Source organism: Nymphalis io, chromosome 27 (genome assembly GCF_905147045.1).
Source record: "Nymphalis io chromosome 27, ilAglIoxx1.1, whole genome shotgun sequence".
Taxonomy (NCBI): Eukaryota; Metazoa; Arthropoda; class Insecta; order Lepidoptera; family Nymphalidae; genus Nymphalis; species Nymphalis io.
The window spans coordinates 3,622,192-3,642,974 of NC_065914.1; the positions used below are offsets into that span (position 1 = coordinate 3,622,192).

Genomic DNA, 20,783 nt, shown 5'->3' on the forward strand with positions numbered 1-20,783 from the left:
ATTGGTTTAGGAAGGTATTGTTAAGTTTATTCCTCGGTTGATACTAACACAATTGAAGTAAATATTAATTTGTTTAAGCAAATCGGCGACACTTAACGACAATCACAAAACAAATTGTCAAATAATCAATTGTCATTTGTCATGCTATGTCAAATAATCAAATTGTCAATATTGTAAATTGTTATGGCACTTTATAAGATTTATGTTGGTACTCATAAAAATATATCTATCATAGCTAGTTAAGCTTAACAAAAAAAAAGATTGTGGGTTCGGTGCGTTTTTTTTAATTTTTAAGTACTTAAATATAGTTATATTCCATTTTTTATATTATGCTATTTACGCTTCTAAGTTAAACATAATTTGCAATGGTTAGCTTTAATTACTTTTCTAGTAAGTTGACTTAAAAAATTTTTTATGAAAAATAACCATTAATATTTTAAATGTTTAAATAAAGTTTTTAGTTTATTAGGTAAGCAGTTATTTATATGAAAAATAAAAATTAGAATATTTGTTTTCAGCTAATTATATTTTCTATTTTATTCATAATCAATGAAATGTTCTACTTACGAGTAAACCATTAAAATTAATATTCTACTGGTTAGTAGAGTATTAATATATGTACTACACAATAATCGTCTTTTGAATGTAATTTTCGTAGACCGAGAAACTAATAAACGCAATGACGATTTCCTTCTCACTTACATAAGAAAGAGAACGAAAATAACGTTACAAATGGTTTAGACAGAGATAGAATATCAAATCTTTTGTCCCTTATCACGTAACCAGTTTTGGTGTTTATACAAAATCTCATGATGATCGGTTGAATAGTTAATACTACTACATTAGTACACAAACAAACAAACTCACTTTCGCATTGATAATATTAGTTATGTTTAGGATATAATACAATTTATCTTATAAGATCACACAATGTGGAACACACAAGTATGGAATGAGAAAAAAAAAAAAATATATATATATTTCGCTACTCAAGTAGCGAAACAAACTTGACAGTTGGTGCGTTCATAGTGTTTATTATTCAATTTTCGCTAATTTTTATGTTAGAAAACGATTCTAATTCAGTGAAAAGGCCGAGAAACAATCCTTATATAATATCGAATGTTATACAATAACGCATTGTCGTATTATTTCATGTTGAAGCGATATCAAGAAGAAAATTGCCGGCGTGTGTTTTCACGTGTAAGTACGACTATTTTGTCCCTAAATATAGTTTCTCAGTGATGTTTATTTATGCCATAGCACGACGGAACCTTATATTGCATTAAAATCCTAAAGATAATAGGATTTTCCAGTTTTTATCATTCATAACCTATAATTATTTATCATGTTAGTGCTGCCAGCGTCAGCTAAAAAATTTTCGATAAAAAATATCAACTCGTCGACAATGTAAACAAATAAATACGGAGTCCAATAATAACCTAAAGTGCTTCGTTATATGTAAATATGTTATTTTAATTTATTCGTTCTCCTATTTATAATTTCCTAACGACAATATCATTTAACATTCTTCATGAATTTATAATATTATTAGATTCCGAGTCAAGAGGTTAACATAGAAATATATGTGACAACCATCCTTTATTAATAATTTAATTGTGTGTTTTAGATTTCAACATCTGATTAGAATGCTAATCCAGTACCATATAAAGATTCTGAAGTACAATTGATAACGGAAACAAAAACAAACAATGCAATGGTTTTTGGGTGTAGTTGGCAGACAAAAAAAATTTTAATTAAAATTTTTTATAATAAATATTAAAAAGTAAAATTTAATAATCTCATTCCGTTTTAATTAAATCCTAAAAATTATTTATCTCCCAAAACAGGGAATGCAGTTACTATGGCAACATTATACGCAACAAACAAACAAACTATCAATTAGTTTGTCAATTTGCGCGTCTCAGTCGCGGTTTCATGGCCCCTTGGTCTTTTTGTAATACTAATAATATTGTAATACGGTAATTTTAAACTTCACGTTAATTTGAAATACATTTTAAATAAAATAATAAAAGTAAATCTACTTACTATATATAAGAATATTATATTGGGGACTGAAGTATAATTTATTCCATTAATGATCAATCTAGTAGTTAAATTCTTTTTGTATCAGACGCCAGGCAGGAAAAAAAATCTCCGTCAAATCTCGATTTTTTTGGTGGATAGGTTTTGAAGCCTGGCCACACCGAAATATTTTATTGATCGATCGAAATTCGAAGCACAAAAATGGATCGCACAAACTACTAGCTTATTAATTATTTTCATTGAAAATACATTTAAAACAAACAAAATGGGAACGCAGAAACCTGGAGAATGGGCTAATTCGCTCATTGCCCGATTCGAAGAACAAGTAACTATTAAAATATTACATCTTTTAATTTATTTATCTCGACCCACCCAATTTTCGTAACAAATGTATTTAACTAAATATTTATTAACATATTTTATTTCCCTTCAGTACGTACGTATTTTAAACATACAATTGCTTTATTCACTTTTGATTTCGTCAATTTAAATACGATACTTCTACGCCTACGCAAAATTTCTCAACATTGATTTTTTTTTACCGGATTTGCAGCTACTTTTTAAATATATCGTTTTGAACTATAGCCTTTACGTTTAAATAATCTTCTTTTATTATTTATTTATAATATTAAAATCATTCGACAGTATTACTTGTATATTAATTGTAGTTTTTGTAAAGGAAAATTCTATTTTTTTTTATTATATTAAAAGAACAAAAACAAATTGCAGCTACCATACAAAACGGGGGCTCAGAACCTCCATTCTCGTATAAATGAAGAACAGTGCAAAGCATGTTTAGTTCAGATAAGTCGGCATCGCTTCTCTTTGGTGATTGCTGGCTTAACAAAAATATTGCAGAGAGTCAATGAATTGGTATGTATTAATCAAATTATATATTTATTTACAAAAACATGTAATGTCAATAATACTAATAACTTGATTAAGTCTTAATTTAAAGCTGGTATAAGTTTTATTTATATTGGCCGGCTCATCCGCCTAACTACCTTAAAAAAAAATATAATAGGTATAATAATATACACGATGGTAGGGCGTGGTGGTGGTGTATAATAATATACAGGGTGGTTTGTGCAAGCCCGTCGAGATAAGTACCACCAACTATAGTAAGTAAAAACTAGGTCTAAAACTTTTCCAAAAACATTATTAACTTTGTTTATTTGTGATAGGCCGGTTAAATCCATAAAATCCTTGACAATAGCATTAGTTGAGGAGTTTGTGCTATGTACATATAATTTTTTTGAATTGTTTCCATTAAAGCATTCTCAAAGGCTAGCTATTATATTTTTAATACATTTTATTGCTTTAGTGTTGATTCCATCTATACCAGTACTACAGTTTGCATCGAGATTATCAGTTTACTTACTGGTGGTAGTACTTACTGGTGGTAGTAGGTAGTAATTTAAGTTACTGGTGGTAGAGCTTTGTGCAAGCTCGTCTGGGTAGGTACCACCCACTCATCAGATATTCTACCGCAAAACAGCAGTACTTGGTATTGTTGTGTTCCGGTTTGAAGGGTGAGTGAGCCAGTGTAATTACAGGCACAAGGGACATAACATCTTAGTTCCCAAGGTTGGTGTCGCATTGGTGATGTAAGCGATGGTTAACATTTCTTACAATGCCAATGTCTAAGGGCGTTTGGTGACCACTTGGCATCAGGTGGCCCATATGCTCGTCCGCCTTCCTATTCTATAAAAAAAAAAATATATATTTTTAAGATTTCAGTAACTGAGTTTTGGCTGAAATCTGAAAGATTGTGAATTGCGTTAGTTAGTGGCTTTGGTAAGGCAAAAGAGGGGCGGTCATGAAATGCCTTTGGTATTTCATTTGCTAATTTGGTCCCTATTGTGGGAAACTAATCATTAAATTTTTGACAAACTTCCACAAGATTAGTTACAAATTTACCATCTATATAGAGTTTTGGAGGTGCACAAATTTGTTGTTTGTGTGTTAACTAGGTTGTACATCCTTTTTGTTTTTTTTTTTTATAATAAATCTTTATAGTAATAAAAGGTCTTCCTATATTGAATCGATTTGGTTACCAAGTTAACTTTATATTTACCAGGAGGCAATAATTACTTATGGATATAAGTAGTTTTATATTCTTATGAATGTAAGCTGATACACTACCTCTTTTTGAATCAGTCCTGTAATTATAATAGTGCGTGTAGTTGTCGATTTTAAGTCGTTGCGCTTGTTCGTCAGGGGCTATCCACGTTTCCGTTATTAAGATTATATGTGTCGTGATAGGTAGGGTTCGCAAGATGCATTTAAGTTCGTCGAAATTACCTCGTTTGCGGATGCTCCGTGCATTGAGATAGAAAAAAGTAAGACGTGACTTGCTTGTGAGAAGTTCATCATAATTGGTAATAACTTGATACGTATTGGCAGCAATTGCGTTCGTTAATTTCTGGAGGTTTTTGGTGGAGGCTTTACTATTGCCGGCATCCCTTTTATATATTTTATAGTAAGCTCGCTTTCTCCATCTTTTTGACGACGAGTTCCTCTTGAAGATTCTTCAGATATCTTTGTTGTGTGGAAGTTTGGTCCGAGAAGATCCTAATATTTTCTGGTAATTTCTTTAATTTGCTACGAAGAAGTGTCTTTAGAGGTGCTGTAGTATATTCATTCAAATAATATACAAAATTTAAAGTTTCTAAGCCAATGCGTTCAAGATTTCTAGGCTTATTTGCCATGATCAATAAACCGCTCTCCCTTTACGTCAGAAAATGTAAAACCACTATGTTTAAAATTTCTGCGCCCCATTTTTGTGATTACTATTTCTTTTGGGTGCCTTTAATTAACAAGCATACAAAATTTCAAGTTTATAAGTCAACGCTTTCAAGAGTTATATGCATGTAAGCCATGATCAACAGACCGCGCTCCCTTTACGTCAGAAAATGTAAAAAAAACGATGTTTAAAATTTCTGCGCCTTATTTTGTGGTCACTATCACTTTTAGGTATCTTTTATTGACTAGCATACAAAATTTCAAGTTTCTAAGTCAATGCGCTTAAACGTTATATAAGGTACAAAGTAGTACAGTCTCGTAGAAAAGTTTAGGCTCAAGAATGTTATCTGTCGGCTAGTTTCAGCAACGTCACACCGGCGGGGATCACCGCAGCGCGCCCTATTTATGTCAGACGCCAGACGTTCAACATATTTAATCCTCAAAACGTTTTTTTTATTATCTCCATAAATATATTATTTATCATTTGCATCATTCGACAATTAAATACGCGTTTACACCGATATCCGTGGATCCGTTAAATGAATAATTTTCGTCCCGCGTTGACTGCGTGTGAGAGTGGCCCTTCCAATCTGTGTGGGTGTTAGGTATCCTATCTCCTCTTCTGTAATGTATACTCGATGGCTCAAAAGATAGTTACTATTATTGGCGTAGTGTTTTTTGATCTCCAAGCTAATATTAAATGTCAAGTCAGAGTACAGTAACAGCCTGTTAATGTCCCACTGCTGGGCTAAGGCCTCCTCTCCATTTTGTGAAGGTTTGGAACTTATTCCACCACGCTGCTCCAATTTCAACAGATTTCTTAATATTTACTCTGACTAAGCCGAGATGGCCTAGTGGTTAGAACGCATAAATCTTAACCGATGATCGTAGATTCAAACCCGGGCGAGCACCACTGAATTTTCATGTGCTTAATTTGTGTTTATAATTCATCTCGCGCTCGACGGTCAAGGAAAACATCGTGAGGAAACCTACATGTGTCTAATTTCACTGAAGTTTTGCCACATGTATATTCCACCAACCTGCATTGGAGTAGTATATTGCACCAAGTGGCTCGACCTAACTCGACATTTCGAGGAACACGGATATTTTCTCTCCCTCCTTAAAATAAATATGCGATATCCCAGTTGATTTGTCTCATATACCCATAGAAGTCCATGCAATGCTGCAAAAGATGGAATTTTCAAACATTGCTTGCCATGTCATTCGGAATTAATAAATCTGTCTTCCAAAAATGTCTATATCGGTGGTGATCACTTAACATCAGGTGGCCCATTTACGTCCGTCTACCTGTAACATAAAAAAAAGTTTAGGTAACTATTGCGGGGGGCCTAAAACAGTATCCTCGCTGATCCTACAACTGGAATATCGCAAGCCGTGTATAAATTAGTTCATTGTTAATTAATCTAGATTAGAGTTCAAAGGTCTGTGTCGGTTACTCGTTGACGTATTAATACGTTGATAATAATAATAATGTCTTCCAGACCGATTTCGGTCACGGCGGCCAATCTCAAGAGAGATTAGCCAACTACGCAGGAGATATTATAGTGCAAAAGTGTGCGCAAACACAAGTGCACTCTATTCCCTAACTCTCTCCCTAATCGGATGGAACGGCAATCTGTCGGATTGCCGGAAAGAGTTCAGGCGCAGGACCAACGGTTTTACGTGCTTTCCGAGGCACGGGAGTGAACACACTTCAAACTTCCAGACTCTGGGCTGCTACTAAGAATTTTCTGACAGAATAACCCAATAACTTTTTATTGGCCCGACCTTCGAATTGAACCCAGGACCTCCGGGTCTTCGGCCTTACCTCAATCCACTAAACCAACGAAGCAATCAATACGTTAATAGTGTATAGGTGTATATATACAAAGACTAAATTCGAATAATAACAATAATACACCAACAAACATTTGATATATAAGATGTCTAAAGTTTAGATGAACGTCATCTCACATTTAGGTAACACAGAACTATTGTATTATAATAATAATATCCTGGAACATTATTCACACACGGCCATCTGATCCCAAACTAAGCAGAGCTTGTACTATGGAAACCAGACAACTGATATACTTTATATACTACTTTTCTTTTGTAAATACATACTTATATAGATAATTACACCCAGACTCAGGGCAAACAGACATGTTCATGCACACAAATGTCTGTCCTGGGTGGGAATCGAACCCATAACCTTCGGCGTGAATGACAATTATCTACCAACCACGCCAACCGCCGTTATGTAATTCATATTTTTTATTAAAGTTCATACTTATTTGCATGGGATGCGCATACGATTGCAGATGACTTTGTTCCTTGGTACGCGAATATGGACTTTAAATACTGCGTAGATACTTCAATTTCCCTTGTACAATTACAAATGCACAGCGATTCAATGCGGCGCGTTTGATAAGAATCGTTATTTACGTTTTTTTTATATAGTATAGGAAGGCGGACGAGCATATGGGCCTCCTGATGGTAAGTGGTCACCAACGCCCTCAGACATTGGCATTTTAAGATGTTAACCATCGGCTACATCGCCAATGCGCCACCAACCTTGGGAACTAAGATGTTATGTTCCTTGTGCCTGTAATTACACTGGCTCACTCACCCTTCAACCCGAAATACAACAATACCAAGTACCGCTGTTTTGCGGTAGAATATCAGATGATTGGGTGGTACCTACCCAGACGAGCTTGCGCAAAGCCCTAGCACAAGTAAACGTATTTTACAGGTAAAACTATTCGATCCTCCTGTTTTCTTTTCAGCATCAACCAACGACCACTACATGCGTCAACCGGCCTCAAACGGAGCTGGAGAAGGGTTACCATGATAGTTTAGTAATAGTCTTAGACACACTAGAGATATGCCTCAGCTCTCAGCCCAAGGACACGGCGAAATACGAGGAAGCGATGAACGTTAAGATCTTATTGCGAGAAGTTTGCCAATTTATTGGTAAGTTGAATTCAGATATAACCAATACCTTCCATTAACCCCAATTTCTTTGAAAGAATTGATGGAACTGACGTTAAGTATGGATTAAAGTTGAGGCTCAGGCTGGAAGACGTGAATCTAAAACGAAGTTTGCTTGCCTAGTTTGCGATAAAGCGAGTCTTATACAGCGTCCTCTGCCCAGTGCCTAGTGGCTAGCTATAAGGCCGCACATTGCGAGGTCCTGAGTTCAAATCCCAGGTCGGGCCAGTAAAAAGTTATTAGGTTATTCCGTCGAAGATTCTCAGTAGCAGCCCGGAGTCTGGAAGTTGGAAGTGCGTACACTCCTGTCTCGGAAAGCACGTAAAACCGTTGGTCCTGCGCTTGAACTCTATCCTGTCGTGTCGCGTTGCCTTCCCATCGGATTATGAGGGTGATAGAATAGAGCGTGCACTTGTATATGTCCTGCGGAATATAAATAATAATAAAATATAAATAGTGTCCAAAAATAATAATGTCCTCCTGGCCGAAAATTATTTTCATTATTATTATCAGGTCAATAAGAAATTGTAATTGTTTCAGATCTCCGAAACGAGAGCAATGTCAACAGCACCCTCCTCAGGCAATTAGCGAGTAAAGTACTATTCGCTCTCAGTCTCAATTTTTTCAATGCAGTTTTCAATAAGATAAGCGCACGATTACAGGTTCGTATTGTATTGCCTTAAAACTACTGGTTTTTGTTCGAGGTGTATGTTATATAGCCTAATCCAATGGCACTATTTCTTAAACTTACTTCAGTTTAAGAAATAGTCAATATTTCTTAAGGCACCAATGTGTATGAGCGGTGGTCACCACGTACCATCAGGTGGCCCATCTGTCCGTCGGCCTAGATATATTTATATTTCAATTCTTAATGCTTGTATCAAATTTAATATAAAAAAATTTTTTTTTACTATATATATTATAGCTCTGTATTTATTTTGTTGATAATATATTTGTATGTATGTATGTTTTTGATAACTAATTACCGTCTTCACGGATTTCTGCTTAGTCTAAAGGTTGACTGGCAGAGAATGCCTTGAGGCATTAAGTTCGCCTTTTGTTCCAACTACATATTGTGGTGGTCAAAAAAGTTTTAAATTAAATAAGTAAATAATATTTATTGTTTAGTGCATGCTGAGACTATCTTTAATTAGTAGATCATTTAACATATTAATTTCAACGTGTAATATTATTGTTTTTTCATGTGTAATTGTATACTGTTGGTGGTCCTACTTAAATAAACAAATAATAATAATAATTTATATGTAATAGGGGGGGCAATAAAATCCACTCGGCGTTTTGTATGTAACGTTTGTGTGAAACAGTTCTGACGTTTTTTTTTCTTCTAGGAATTAGCATCTAGCTCAGAAGAAAATCCCGATTACACTGATATAGAGCTGATACAGCACGTCAATGTTGACATATTGAGGCTTATACGACTTTTGACAGGTGAGTCGGTAAATATAAGTAATATCAAATATATCAATACCAAATGTTGCCATATATTTCTCGATTGTCAGAAAGAAATTTAAATTATTAGTTATCATTGAATTTATATAGTTTTTTAAGTATATTTTATCGGCCTCCCCTATAAACGTTGTAAGACCAATAGATTAATTAAGCAATGCTGTGTCTTCTTCTTTCGAATGTCAAATCGATAATGTCAGAAAGAGAGAAATCAGTGTCTAACTATAACTTTTTATATAAGGTCGTATATATGTATGTTTTAAAATCATTATTGTATTTCAGAATCTATTCAAAAGTTTAAATTGTTAAGAAAATCAGCGCATATAGTACTCGTTGTGTCGCTGGAGAAAGCTGTCTGGAATTGGATGGACACATACCCGCAGGTTAGATTATATATTGTATAATTATCTGTGGAAACTTAACTGATGTCTCATTATTTTACATTAATATGCTATAAGTGTCATCACATTGTCTGTTTCCCTAAAAATGAATGATATAATTTGCAAAAATAGTATTTATTATAAAGCTTTAATATTTAAAAGCAATTATAAACTGGTGGTAGGGCTTTTTGCAAGCCCGTCTGGGTAGGTACCACCCACTCATCAGATATTCTACCGCAAAACAGTAGTACTTGTTATTGTTGTGTTCCGATTTAAAAGGTGAGTGAGCCAGTGTAATTACAGGCACAAGGAACATAACATCTTAGTTCCCAAGGTTGGTGGCGCATTGACGATGTAAGCGATGGTTAACATTTCTTACAATGGGAATGTCTATGGTCGTTGGTGACCACTTACCATCAGGTGGCCCATATGATCGTTCGCCAACCTATACTATAAAAAAATAAAGTAAAATCAAGTAAATAGTTAAGTTAATCATTTATATAAAAAGCAAGTTGTCTAATAGTAAATGCCCCACTACTGGGATAAAGCTTCCTCTCATTTTATGCAGAAATGTTGGTGTTTACTCGTTTCTCTAATGTGGGCTTGTACTTGGACATTTCATCTCATTTCATATGCAGGTCCTCACAATCTTAACCTGCGACCAATAGAATCAATTGCAAATCAAAGAGAATTCTAAGAGATCATTTCCCAGCTGTGGAACTATAATAATAATAATATTTTATTTATTTCTTTGCAAAAAGTTAACAATTGCCATAAAACATTTAAATACCAGCTAAATAGTGTGAATACTGGTGCTTGCAATAGATAAACTGTTCTACAAGACACCAGGCCTCCACTCCTGTTTATATGAACAAAAAAGAAAAATAAATGTATAAAGTGAGAAGTAAGAAATAAAAAAAAATATAAAATGGAACAAATATGATGTCAATGCTTATGTGAGCGTGAGTACGTGCGCTGTATATAGTAAAGAGCTATTAAAAAAAAGCAAGTGTTATACGACCTTTTTCTACTGACAGTTTTAAAACATACATATTATTTTATGTTGCAGGAATTCGCAGAAGTCCAATGCCGGCCTAATGATGAATTAAGTAACTGCTGCGCCACACTCTTCGACATCCTACAAGATAGTTTCTCGGACAACAAGAAGTCGAGGGTGGCGATGTGGCCGCTGCAGATTATGTTATTGATTTTGAATCCTGTATGTAGAGCAATAGAGTTTGTATTTCAATACACGCTTGTACATTTAATTAATTTTAAAATCACTTCCACACAACCGATTGTGCTGAAATTTTGCACACACTTGATTTATATAATACAAATTATTATAACTATTTACTTCGATTGAGATCAATTTAAATATAATTGTTTATTATTGTCACACGCGCAAATTTATATACATATATTATATAAATTACTCAAATCAATGAAATTTCCAACATTCTTACTGACCCATAATTAATATGTTAGGAGTGGGGATAACATAAGCCCAAGAGGTCAAAATAAAAAAATAAATAATATATAATAATATCAGTTTTTAGTGATTTATAAAGTAATAGTCACTAGAATTTGTGAGATACATTTATTGTAGCGGGATGTTATTGTTTATTTTGTATTTCTAGAAAGTTCTGGAAGAAATAGTGAACGCTGACAGCGGGGCGCCGTGCAGTCCGCGACACACGAAGAAGAAGCACTTCGTAGACACTGTTAAGCGCGGACTTAGTGAGTTTATGAAAAGTCACACTTTTACTTTCTCCAAGAATTAACGCATTCAAATTTTCACGTACGAAAAATCTTCTAAATATATCTAAATTGTGGGCGTGGAGCCAGTTTATGAGATTTACATTCAATGCCCCATCGCATTGTAAGAAATTGCATGCGTAGTAAGAACAGACTAAAAGAGATTTTGGTCCCATTCGCATCCTCCCTGGTGACCACCAGAAGCTACCGTCTTTTTTTAACGTTGGAAAATCGCATTACGCGCTTGCCCCACGGGTATAGTGGGGGGGGGGGGGGGTATGTGGGGCCCGCCGGTGTCCAAGGCGTCGAATACGCTCCGAACATCGGAATATCCATTAAAAAACCAGTGGTACCCTTTCCGTCTTAACGAGGAGCGCCACGGGATCGCTTTGCGCATGCTACCGTCATTAGAAGTTATCGCCTTAACAACCTGCAGTAATAAATGTTAATTCAGCAACAAGAAAGCATATCAGATATCTATTAATTTATTTCTTACTAACTCAACCCGTGCCTTCGCCAACGTGGATTTCGGATTGTGTCGTAAATCCTGCAAAATCAATTTCGACGTACGTGCCTATTCGAATTATACATATTTAAATTATTAGGTAGAAGCGGTTGTCTAAGGGAATGAGAGTTTTGGTAACTTTCAAATAGCCATAGATAGATAGACAGATATTGTTTACCATATAAAGATTACATAACATATTGTTACAACCTAATAAGCATTTTTATATTATATGTTTTATATAAAAATTGTTTTCAATTTATACGCTCGTTGTCCGCAATTGAATTAATAAAATATAGTAATAATTAATTCAATCGCTTCATTTCAATTTATTCAAAATAATAAAAACATTTGTTTTTATTTATCACTTTAATGTACAAGCAAATGTACCTTCCGATATTTTCTAAGCAAAGTAAGTAAGTAACAGCCTGTAAATGTCCCACTGCTCGGCTAAGGCCCCCCCCCCCTTTTTGAGAAGAAGGTTTGGAGCTTATTCCACCACGCTGTTCCAATGCGGGTTGGTGGAATACACTACTCTAATTGTCCTGCTGCTACCTGCATGTGTCTAATTTCGATGAAATTAGACACATGCAGGTTTCCTCACGATGTTTTCACCGAAAAGCACGAGATGAATTATAAACAGAAAGTAAGCACATGAAAATTCAGAGGTGCTTGCTCGGGTTTGAACCCACGATCATCGGTTAAAATTCACTGGGCCATCTCGACTTTCTAATTTCTAAGCAAACAATGAAATATTCACTCGTTTAAAGTAAAATGTGTGTTCATATTCAGGCCCCCAAAACAATTCGAAGCAGATGACAGAAGCAGCAATAGTGACGTGCGTTAAGCTCTGCAAGGCCTCGACTTACCTGAACATAGCTGACTCCGGCAACGTTACCTTCGTGCTCGTCAAATCCGTCATTAATGACCTTAAGGTAAGTCAATGTTTGTTACACGCTATATATGATAATGGTGTACTGCGTCTTTGGTCTAGTGGCTAGATATAAGGCCTGGAAATCTGGAAGTTGAAAGTATGTACGCTCCCATGCCTCGAAAAGCACGTAAAGCTGTTGGTCCTGCGCTTGAACTGATGGTGTTGGATTTGCCGCCCTATCGGATTATAAGAGTTAGGGAATAGAGAGTGCACCTGTGTTTGCGCACACACTTGTGCACTATAATATCTCCTGCGTAGTTGGCTAATCTCTCATGAGATTGGCCGCCGAGGCCGAAATCGGTCTGGACTGACCTGACTGATCATGGTAATTTATTAAAATGCAAGTTAATATTATTATTCAAACAGTAACTTAATATGTAGGTATTGTACTTGGCCACAGGACCAAGTGCAAGTCCGTCTGCGTTGGTTACTCTGCCGCCTGTAAACAGCATTATTGTAAATAGTCAGAGCAATGCTTAATATTGTTGTGTTCAGATATGAAATGTGAGTGAGTGAGCAAAGTAGGCACAAAGGACATAACGTCTTGGTTCCCAAGGTTGGTGCATTGACAATTTGAGGAATGGTTAATATTTCTTACGGCACCGATGTCTATGGGCGGTGGGACCACTTCCTCCAGACAGCCCATGTGCCTCCGCTATGAACGCATGTATGCATGTATGTATGTATGTATGTATGCATGTATGTATGTCACGGCGCCTCCCGCAGTCGCTGCTGTTCAACCCCAACAAGCCGTACGCTCGCGGCGCGCCGTGCCCCGGGTACTCGGAGCTGGACCTGCTGACGGACTGCTTCGTGTCGCTGTTCCGCATCACGCCGCACTCCAACGACACGCTCAAGGTGTGCCTGAACCTCGTCACCAACATCTCCTACCACTACGTCATCGTCGACTCGCTACTCAGGTGAGTTCTACTGATCTCTTATTCCTGTTTCTTGCCGACTACCGTTGATTCTTGCAAGGAATGGTTAATATTTCTTGCAATGTCAATGACTTATATTTTACACGTGGTAAAGGAAATTAGAGTCTATATACAATAGTTAAAGTCCACATTCGGATATCCGAATACAGTCAGCAATCGTATGCCGCGGCATGCAAGCGTTCCATGCAAATATTGACTTTATATATTGCGTAGACAATTCAATTTCCTTTTTCACATGTAGTGTTAATGTGAATCGTAATTTAAACGATAGTTATACAAGTATCGATTCAATAATTTTGATGAAATGTTTTCAGGATAATCAAACAGCCTCGATTGCCGTGGTGGCCGCAAATTGAGCTGCTCTACTCGAGAGCTGCGGAACTACGGGCAATGTTTACGGACACGTTGAATAAAGCATCGCAGGTATTATATAAAAATCAAATAAATATATATTTCTTACTGTTATAAAATTAATTAGCAACGAAGTATATAGTGGTCTGACCAAGGCTTAAATCAATATATTAAAAAAAAACACTACCATAATAGTACACTCAAATATAATTAATAAAAGCTTTTTTTCTATTTTCAGGCCTATAAAGTCCACACGCCATTACGAATGATATCATTATCACTAAAGTCTAAGGAAGTTCAATCGAAATTCAACAAGTCAGAAGAGATGACAGCGTATAGGAACCTGCTCCTACTGCTGGTGAAACTAGTTCACGCTGATCCCATGCTCATGTTGAGTGTAAGTTATTTCTTGAGTCATTTCAGAATCATATAATCCTGTATAAGAAGACTTGTTGCCTGGTTCCTTAACTTGACCTTGAATTTGCGATTATCTCTTTAGAGGCGCACGCGCATCTTATCTGTGCTTACTAATATTTTTTTACTTTAATTTCCAATAGAATCGCAGCCGTACGGGGATAGAGATCCAATCGTCTACTATGGAACTGATCAACGGGCTCGTATCACTTGTTCATCACACCGGGATGGAGGAGATATCCCAGGAGGCGATGGACGCGCTGCTCGCCCTGCACAGGCCGGATAGGGTGCACATGTGGAACCCTGAAGCGCCGGTCGACACTTTCTGGGATTTCAGGTAAGAATAACCGGTCATGTTTTGTCTAATTAAGAATCTAGCCAGTCTGGATCAACATCACCTATAGCTGACTCCTATGGTAGGAGTGAAGATGAAATGAACAAGTTTGACCTTGACTTAAAATGGTACCATTGGTGGAGATCAAAATAATCAGTCATTGTATGCGAATTCGTGTAAAAATTTGAATATTGGTGAAGTTGTTATCGGAGCTATGGAAGTGAAATAAATAAATATATATTAATCAAGAAATGTTTGTAATGCATAATATAACAGAATTATTAGCGAATTGCATGGAGTTGGATATAATATACTTTGTAGTTTTACGTAGTGCCGTAATTAAATAATCTTTAAAACTTAAGATGTCTTGGGCCCAGCGGGGGGATATTTACGTGCTGTTAAACAGTACTACTGTTACGTATTACTACTATACCAATATAATTTCCTCACTCCAGCTCGCAAGTTCTGTACAACATAAGTCAGAAGCTGATCCAGCGACAGATCGGGAACTATCGCGAAGTGCTGCGTTGGCTGCGCGACGTGCTGACATGCCGGAACGAGTTCCTCGCCAAGCACAAGGAGTACGCCAACGTCGGCTCACAGATACTGTTATGCAAACCGGCGCATATTCAGTTGGAGGTAAGTTGGAATTAAATATTCTGAGTAGATAATCTGATGTAGTACTGGTGGTAGGATTTTGTGCAAGCTAGTCTGGGTAGGTACAACCCACTCACCAGATATTCACCGAAAAACAGCAGTACTTGATTTTGTTGTGTTCCAGGTTGAAGGGTGAGTAAGCCAGTGTAATTACAGGCACGAGGGATATACAATCTTAGTTCCCAAGGTTGGTGGCGCATTGGCTATGTAAGCGATGGTTTACATTTCTTACAATGCCATTGTCTAAGGGCCTCGGTGACCACTTACCATCAGGTGGCCCATATGCTCGTCCGCCTTCCTATTTTATATATAAAAAAAAATCGCTATACTCTGTTTTAATCTGTGTCTAAGCAAACAGATGCACTCGCATCCGACATATTAAAACACATCTGAATTAAGAATATGTATGTAACCACAGATAATACAGTGCAGGATACCTGCAAATGTAGGATGAAATACTGCCTCACGTTTATTCGCGCTGGCGCTCGTCGCAGGTGGTGTTCTTCATGTGCCTGTGGTCCGTCGACACGGAGGCGGTGCTGGTGGCCATGTCGTGCTTCGCGCTGCTGTGCCAGGAGGCCGACACGCGCTGCGGCTCGGACGACGTGTCGGCGCACACGCTGCTGCCCAACTACGCCGTGTTCCAGGAGATCGCGCACACCTCCACCGTGCTCACCACCGGTGCGCCCCCCCACTGCTATTTGCACCTACACAAATAACTTAATGTATACTCAACGTCATATTTGAATTATAAAAAATTGATTGAGTACCAGAAATATTTACGAAAAGTGGTACTCGTTAGTTATTAGACTGATATTAGTAATGAATATCATATGATATTATATATATGATATCATTTATATTATAGCTTTCGATTCTCGATTTTCTGTATAAATGAAATTAACTAAAACAATTATCATAAACAAAAGTTGGGCGTGGCTTAAATATCTGAATGACGAAGGTCATAAGGTACTGTCGGCATCTTCAATAAAAAAAATATCAATTTACAAGCAGCCAGTCAGGACATGGCCAGAGGATGCTTTTACAAAAACATTCACAGTAAGAGACATGACACCGTAGTTTCCAAGGATTGTTAGCAACCAATTATGTGACCACTTGGCATCAGCTCTTGTCAGTTTATATAGACCCTTATTGTACACGCGTGGAGCCGGGCCAGAAAGCTAGTATTATTAATATAAACATAGAAGTTTTGGAACTTCTAATACATCGTTATTCCATTACTCACCACCGTGCACGAGATGGATTATAAACACAAATTAAACTAATGAAAACTTGCCAGTACTTGCCATCTCTTTTCTATAATAGTAAAATTTAATTCTAGAATATTCCATATCAATTACTAATATAACACTATGATTTAGGTTCAGCAGCTCTTCAAAAACGTATAATGGCATTGCTGAGGAAGATAGAACATTGCGTGAACGGTGTTCAGCCTGCCTGGGAGGAGACGTTTAGACGTTGGTGAGTACACCATTTTATACACTTGGGCTTTTATACACTTGGGCTACCTCGTTTGTTTAAAGGCTAGATCATAAGGCCTCAAATCGCTAGAGACTGGATTCAAACCCCTGTTAAAAGCCAATAAAAAATAACCTGACAATGAACTCCCCGGAAATGCCTCGGAAGGTACGTAAAGCTTGATACTCTTCCCGGTCGTGTCGGATTGCTGTCCCATCAGATTATGAGATAGAGGGTATAGAGAGTGCACCGGTATTTGCGCATTCACGCTTGCTACATCTTAGACCGTGTCGATGCTTAAGACTAGGCAAGTCAACGGTCAAACGCTTGCCTATTAAGTGTAAAAAAAGAAAAAATATGTTTCACGCAGTTGGCTAGTCTCGTGGAGAAAATTCGTTGTTGTGGGTACGTACTTCTCTCCCAACCGCGGCCTGGCGGATTTCGAAATTTATCTTGGCTCAATCAGAGCTGCGGTGACCAGGCAGTCACTGAGGCCGATACTGGTCTTGGGCGACTTCAATGCCAAATCACGTGCCTGGGGCAACCCTGCCACGAATCCGCGAGGAAGGGCCATTCAGGCGTGGGCACTACTCTCCGGCCTGTCCCTACTCAACAGGGGGCAGGTTTACACGTGCGTGCGGCAACAGGGGGGGTCCGTGGTGGATCTCTCTTTCGCCACATATGTTGTAGCACGCAGAGTGTTGAATTGGAGAGTAGAGGAGGAGGTGGAGACTCTGTCGGACCACAGGTACATCCGGTTTGAGATCTCTACCTCTCGCAGGTCGGTGGAACCCTCAAGGGTGCCAACCACGCTTCCGAGGTGGTCTCTTAGCCAGCTAGATCGTGAGCTGGCCAGGGAGGCTGCCATCTTACAGCGGTGGGGTTCCACAGGAAGATGGGAGGGCACCAGTGCAGAAGAGCTAGCGGGCCACATGCGCAGTGCCCTCAAAGAGGTCTGCGATGCTGCCATGCCTAGGTTCCAGCGCAGAGCTCCGCGCCGGCAGGTGTATTGGTGGTCGCCCGTAATAGCAGAGCTTCGGGCGACGTGCAGCCGGGCGCGAAGGGCTTACTTCCGTTGTAGGAGGCGCAACGGCTTTGATGCGGGCTTGGAGGGACAGCTATTGGCCGCTTATCGTCAGCTGAAAAAAGACCTACAGCTGGCGATAAGTCAGGCCAAGGAGAAAGCTAGGGAAGAACTACTGGCAGGCCTGAACCGGGACCCCTGAGGGCGTCCGTTCCGCGGTGTGCGTGGAAAATTACGCACAGAGACAATGTCGCCGGATCTCCTCCTGCGCCTGGTCGGGGAACTCTTCCCCCATCCAGGTGAGCATGTCCCTCCACAGATGGTCCCTCGCTCCATGATTGACGACACAGTGGCTCCACCACTGATCACGGAGCTGGAGATGGAGGTGGCCTTCGACTGCTTGAGGGCCAAAAACACTGCGCCGGGCCCAGACGGGATTCCAGGGCGTGTTCTATGTGACGCTCTGGAATACCTAGGCGTAAGGCTTCGGGAGCTGTTCGACCAATGTCTGTGCAGCGGGCAGTTTCCGAAGCCTTGGAAAGAGGCAAAGTTGGTCCTGTTTCCAAAGCAAGGTCGACCGCCAGATTCTTCCTCGGCATACAGGCAAATTCTTCGAAAAAATTCTCGCTGCCCGTCTTATTCAGCACCTCGACAAGGTGGGGCCGGGTCTGTCAGAGGCTCAGTACGGGTTCAGGGCGGGTCGATCAACTATCGACGCCCTGGACGCCCTGAAAACCCGGACCACGGATGCGGTGGCCCGAGGGGACGTAGTTCTGGCAGTATCGATAGATGTTGCGAACGTCTTCAATAGTCTTTCTTTCGAGACTATTGGGGGAGGCACTCCGATACCACGGGGTGCCTCCCTATCTCAGGAGGCTGTTGGGGGCATACCTCCAGGACCGGGTAGTCCTCTAGGAGGGGTGCGATGGGCGTCTTGTCCGGCGTCGCTTAGGCTGTGGCGTTCCACAGGGGTCAGTTCTTGGCCCAATTCTGTGGAACGTTGGCTTCGACTGGCTCTTGCGGACATCCGTCCTTCCCAGAATGGGGGTGTTGTGCTATACGGACGACACTCTCATCACGGCGACAGGGCGGAATTTTCAGGAGGCGGCTCGCCTGGCCGAAGTCGGTACGTCGCTCACAGTGGACCGCATAGGAATGTTGGGCTTGAGGGTCTCTATCTCAAAAACGAAGGCTCTCTTATTCCACGGTCCACGTCGAGGCCGCCCTCGAGGGGCGTGTATCACCGTCCAGGGGACGGTGATTAAGGTGCAGGCCCACATGAAGTATCTGGGCCTGACCCTGGACGGAAGATGGAGCTTCGGGCAGCATTTTGTCCAACTTGGCCCGAAGCTCATCGACTCTCGCCCAGCAAGCCCTGATTCGCAGGTGAGAGGAGGATCTGAGGTCCCCATCAGCAGGCCTGGCGACAGTGGAGGCGATCCGTCCCCACTTGAGTCGCTGGGTAACGAGAAAAGGCGGCACACTGACCTTCAGACTGACTCAGGTGCTTACTGGACATGGGTGCTTCGGTAAGTACCTGCACGGAATAGTCAGGCGGGAGGAAACGCCCTCCTGCCACGAGTGTGGTGCGCCTACGGACACGGCATGCCGCACTCTGATGGAGTGTGTCGCTTGGGGGCCTCAGCGCCTTTCCCTGACGACTTTAATCGGCAGAGACCTTTCGCTGCCGAGCGTGATAAATGCCATGGTTGGTAGCGAAAGGTGCTGGATGGAGATGGTCTCCTTCTGCGAAAATGTCATGTCGCAGAAGGAGGCCGCGGAGCGGGAGCGCGAGGAGAGTGCCTCCGCTGACCCGCTTCGCCGAAGGAGACCGGGGAGAAGACGTCGGCGCTATGCGCATCTTCTCCTCCCGCCGTGAGTGTCGCCGGGGCCAGGGGTCTCTGTACCCCGAGTACCCCCTAGGATTTGGAGGCCCGCAGAAGCGGGCCAACCGTCGGGACGGCACGGTAGTATGCGCAAGCGATCCCGTGACGTCCCCCGACAAGACGGAGTGGGTACCGCTGGTTTTTTAGTGGTTATTCAGGCGCCTTCAGCGCCGGCGAGTCCCACATACCCCCCCACCTCACGTGGGGGAAACACATAAATGTGTTTTTCAGCGAGAAAAAAAAAGAAAAAAAAAGTTGGCTTGTCTCCTTCAGAATAGTATGAAATCGGTTAGGAGGAAATCATCATTATTGTACATTTTTAATGCTTTTATTTAATGTTTGATAAGGGTCAAATGATGCAACTGAATTTGAAACCTGTCCCAATGTCTCGTCCAACACGTATGTATGTACTCATAGTGTTTGTTACGATACGAACTAGCAATATGATCTTGAAGTACTGTTAAAATTTGTTGTGAGAATTTTTGTAATGATAAGGCGTTAAGCCTCTATGTACCGTTGGCAAAACGATTAAAATTATTCATTTTTGTTTTTGTGCATTATGTTTATATTTTATCCAAAATGAGTATTGAAGAAACTCTTTTCAAAAAAGAAATAAACGTTTTTTAAACGTTTGTCTAAAGTTTGTTTTATAGCTCATTCCTATGGTAGAAGAAGTAAAGACAATCAAACTTTTGGTTTACACGTACCCATGCGTTTTGCTAAATAATTATATTATAAACTTGGATCAAATAGAGACACTAGTTAGCGATTCTATTTAGTTTTCATTATAAATATTGGAAGTATCGTGCTCATACACCCATAGACTCGCACAGACCCGCACAGACCCGCACCGGCACAGGCGGTCCGCGTCGGT

General features: G+C 39.6%; 1 protein-coding gene across 5 annotated transcripts in view; it reads left to right on the top strand.

Annotated features, from left to right (window-relative positions):
- The first annotated feature begins 2,182 nt into the window (after positions 1-2,182).
- Positions 2,183-20,783, top strand: part of LOC126778768 (neurofibromin-like) — an 81,083-nt gene continuing 62,482 nt past the window's right edge. For all 5 annotated transcript variants that reach the window (XM_050502395.1, XM_050502396.1, XM_050502397.1 and 2 more), the window contains exons 1-16: positions 2,183-2,368; positions 2,773-2,916; positions 7,578-7,764; positions 8,323-8,444; positions 9,132-9,231; positions 9,532-9,632; positions 10,699-10,848; positions 11,270-11,369; positions 12,685-12,827; positions 13,553-13,746; positions 14,079-14,187; positions 14,354-14,512; positions 14,673-14,866; positions 15,319-15,502; positions 16,015-16,201; positions 16,903-17,002. In XM_050502395.1, the coding sequence (XP_050358352.1) occupies positions 2,309-2,368; positions 2,773-2,916; positions 7,578-7,764; positions 8,323-8,444; positions 9,132-9,231; positions 9,532-9,632; positions 10,699-10,848; positions 11,270-11,369; positions 12,685-12,827; positions 13,553-13,746; positions 14,079-14,187; positions 14,354-14,512; positions 14,673-14,866; positions 15,319-15,502; positions 16,015-16,201; positions 16,903-17,002 (2,234 nt within the window). In that variant the 5' untranslated portion in view covers positions 2,183-2,308. The remainder of the gene's footprint in view (positions 2,369-2,772; positions 2,917-7,577; positions 7,765-8,322; positions 8,445-9,131; positions 9,232-9,531; positions 9,633-10,698; positions 10,849-11,269; positions 11,370-12,684; positions 12,828-13,552; positions 13,747-14,078; positions 14,188-14,353; positions 14,513-14,672; positions 14,867-15,318; positions 15,503-16,014; positions 16,202-16,902; positions 17,003-20,783) is intronic.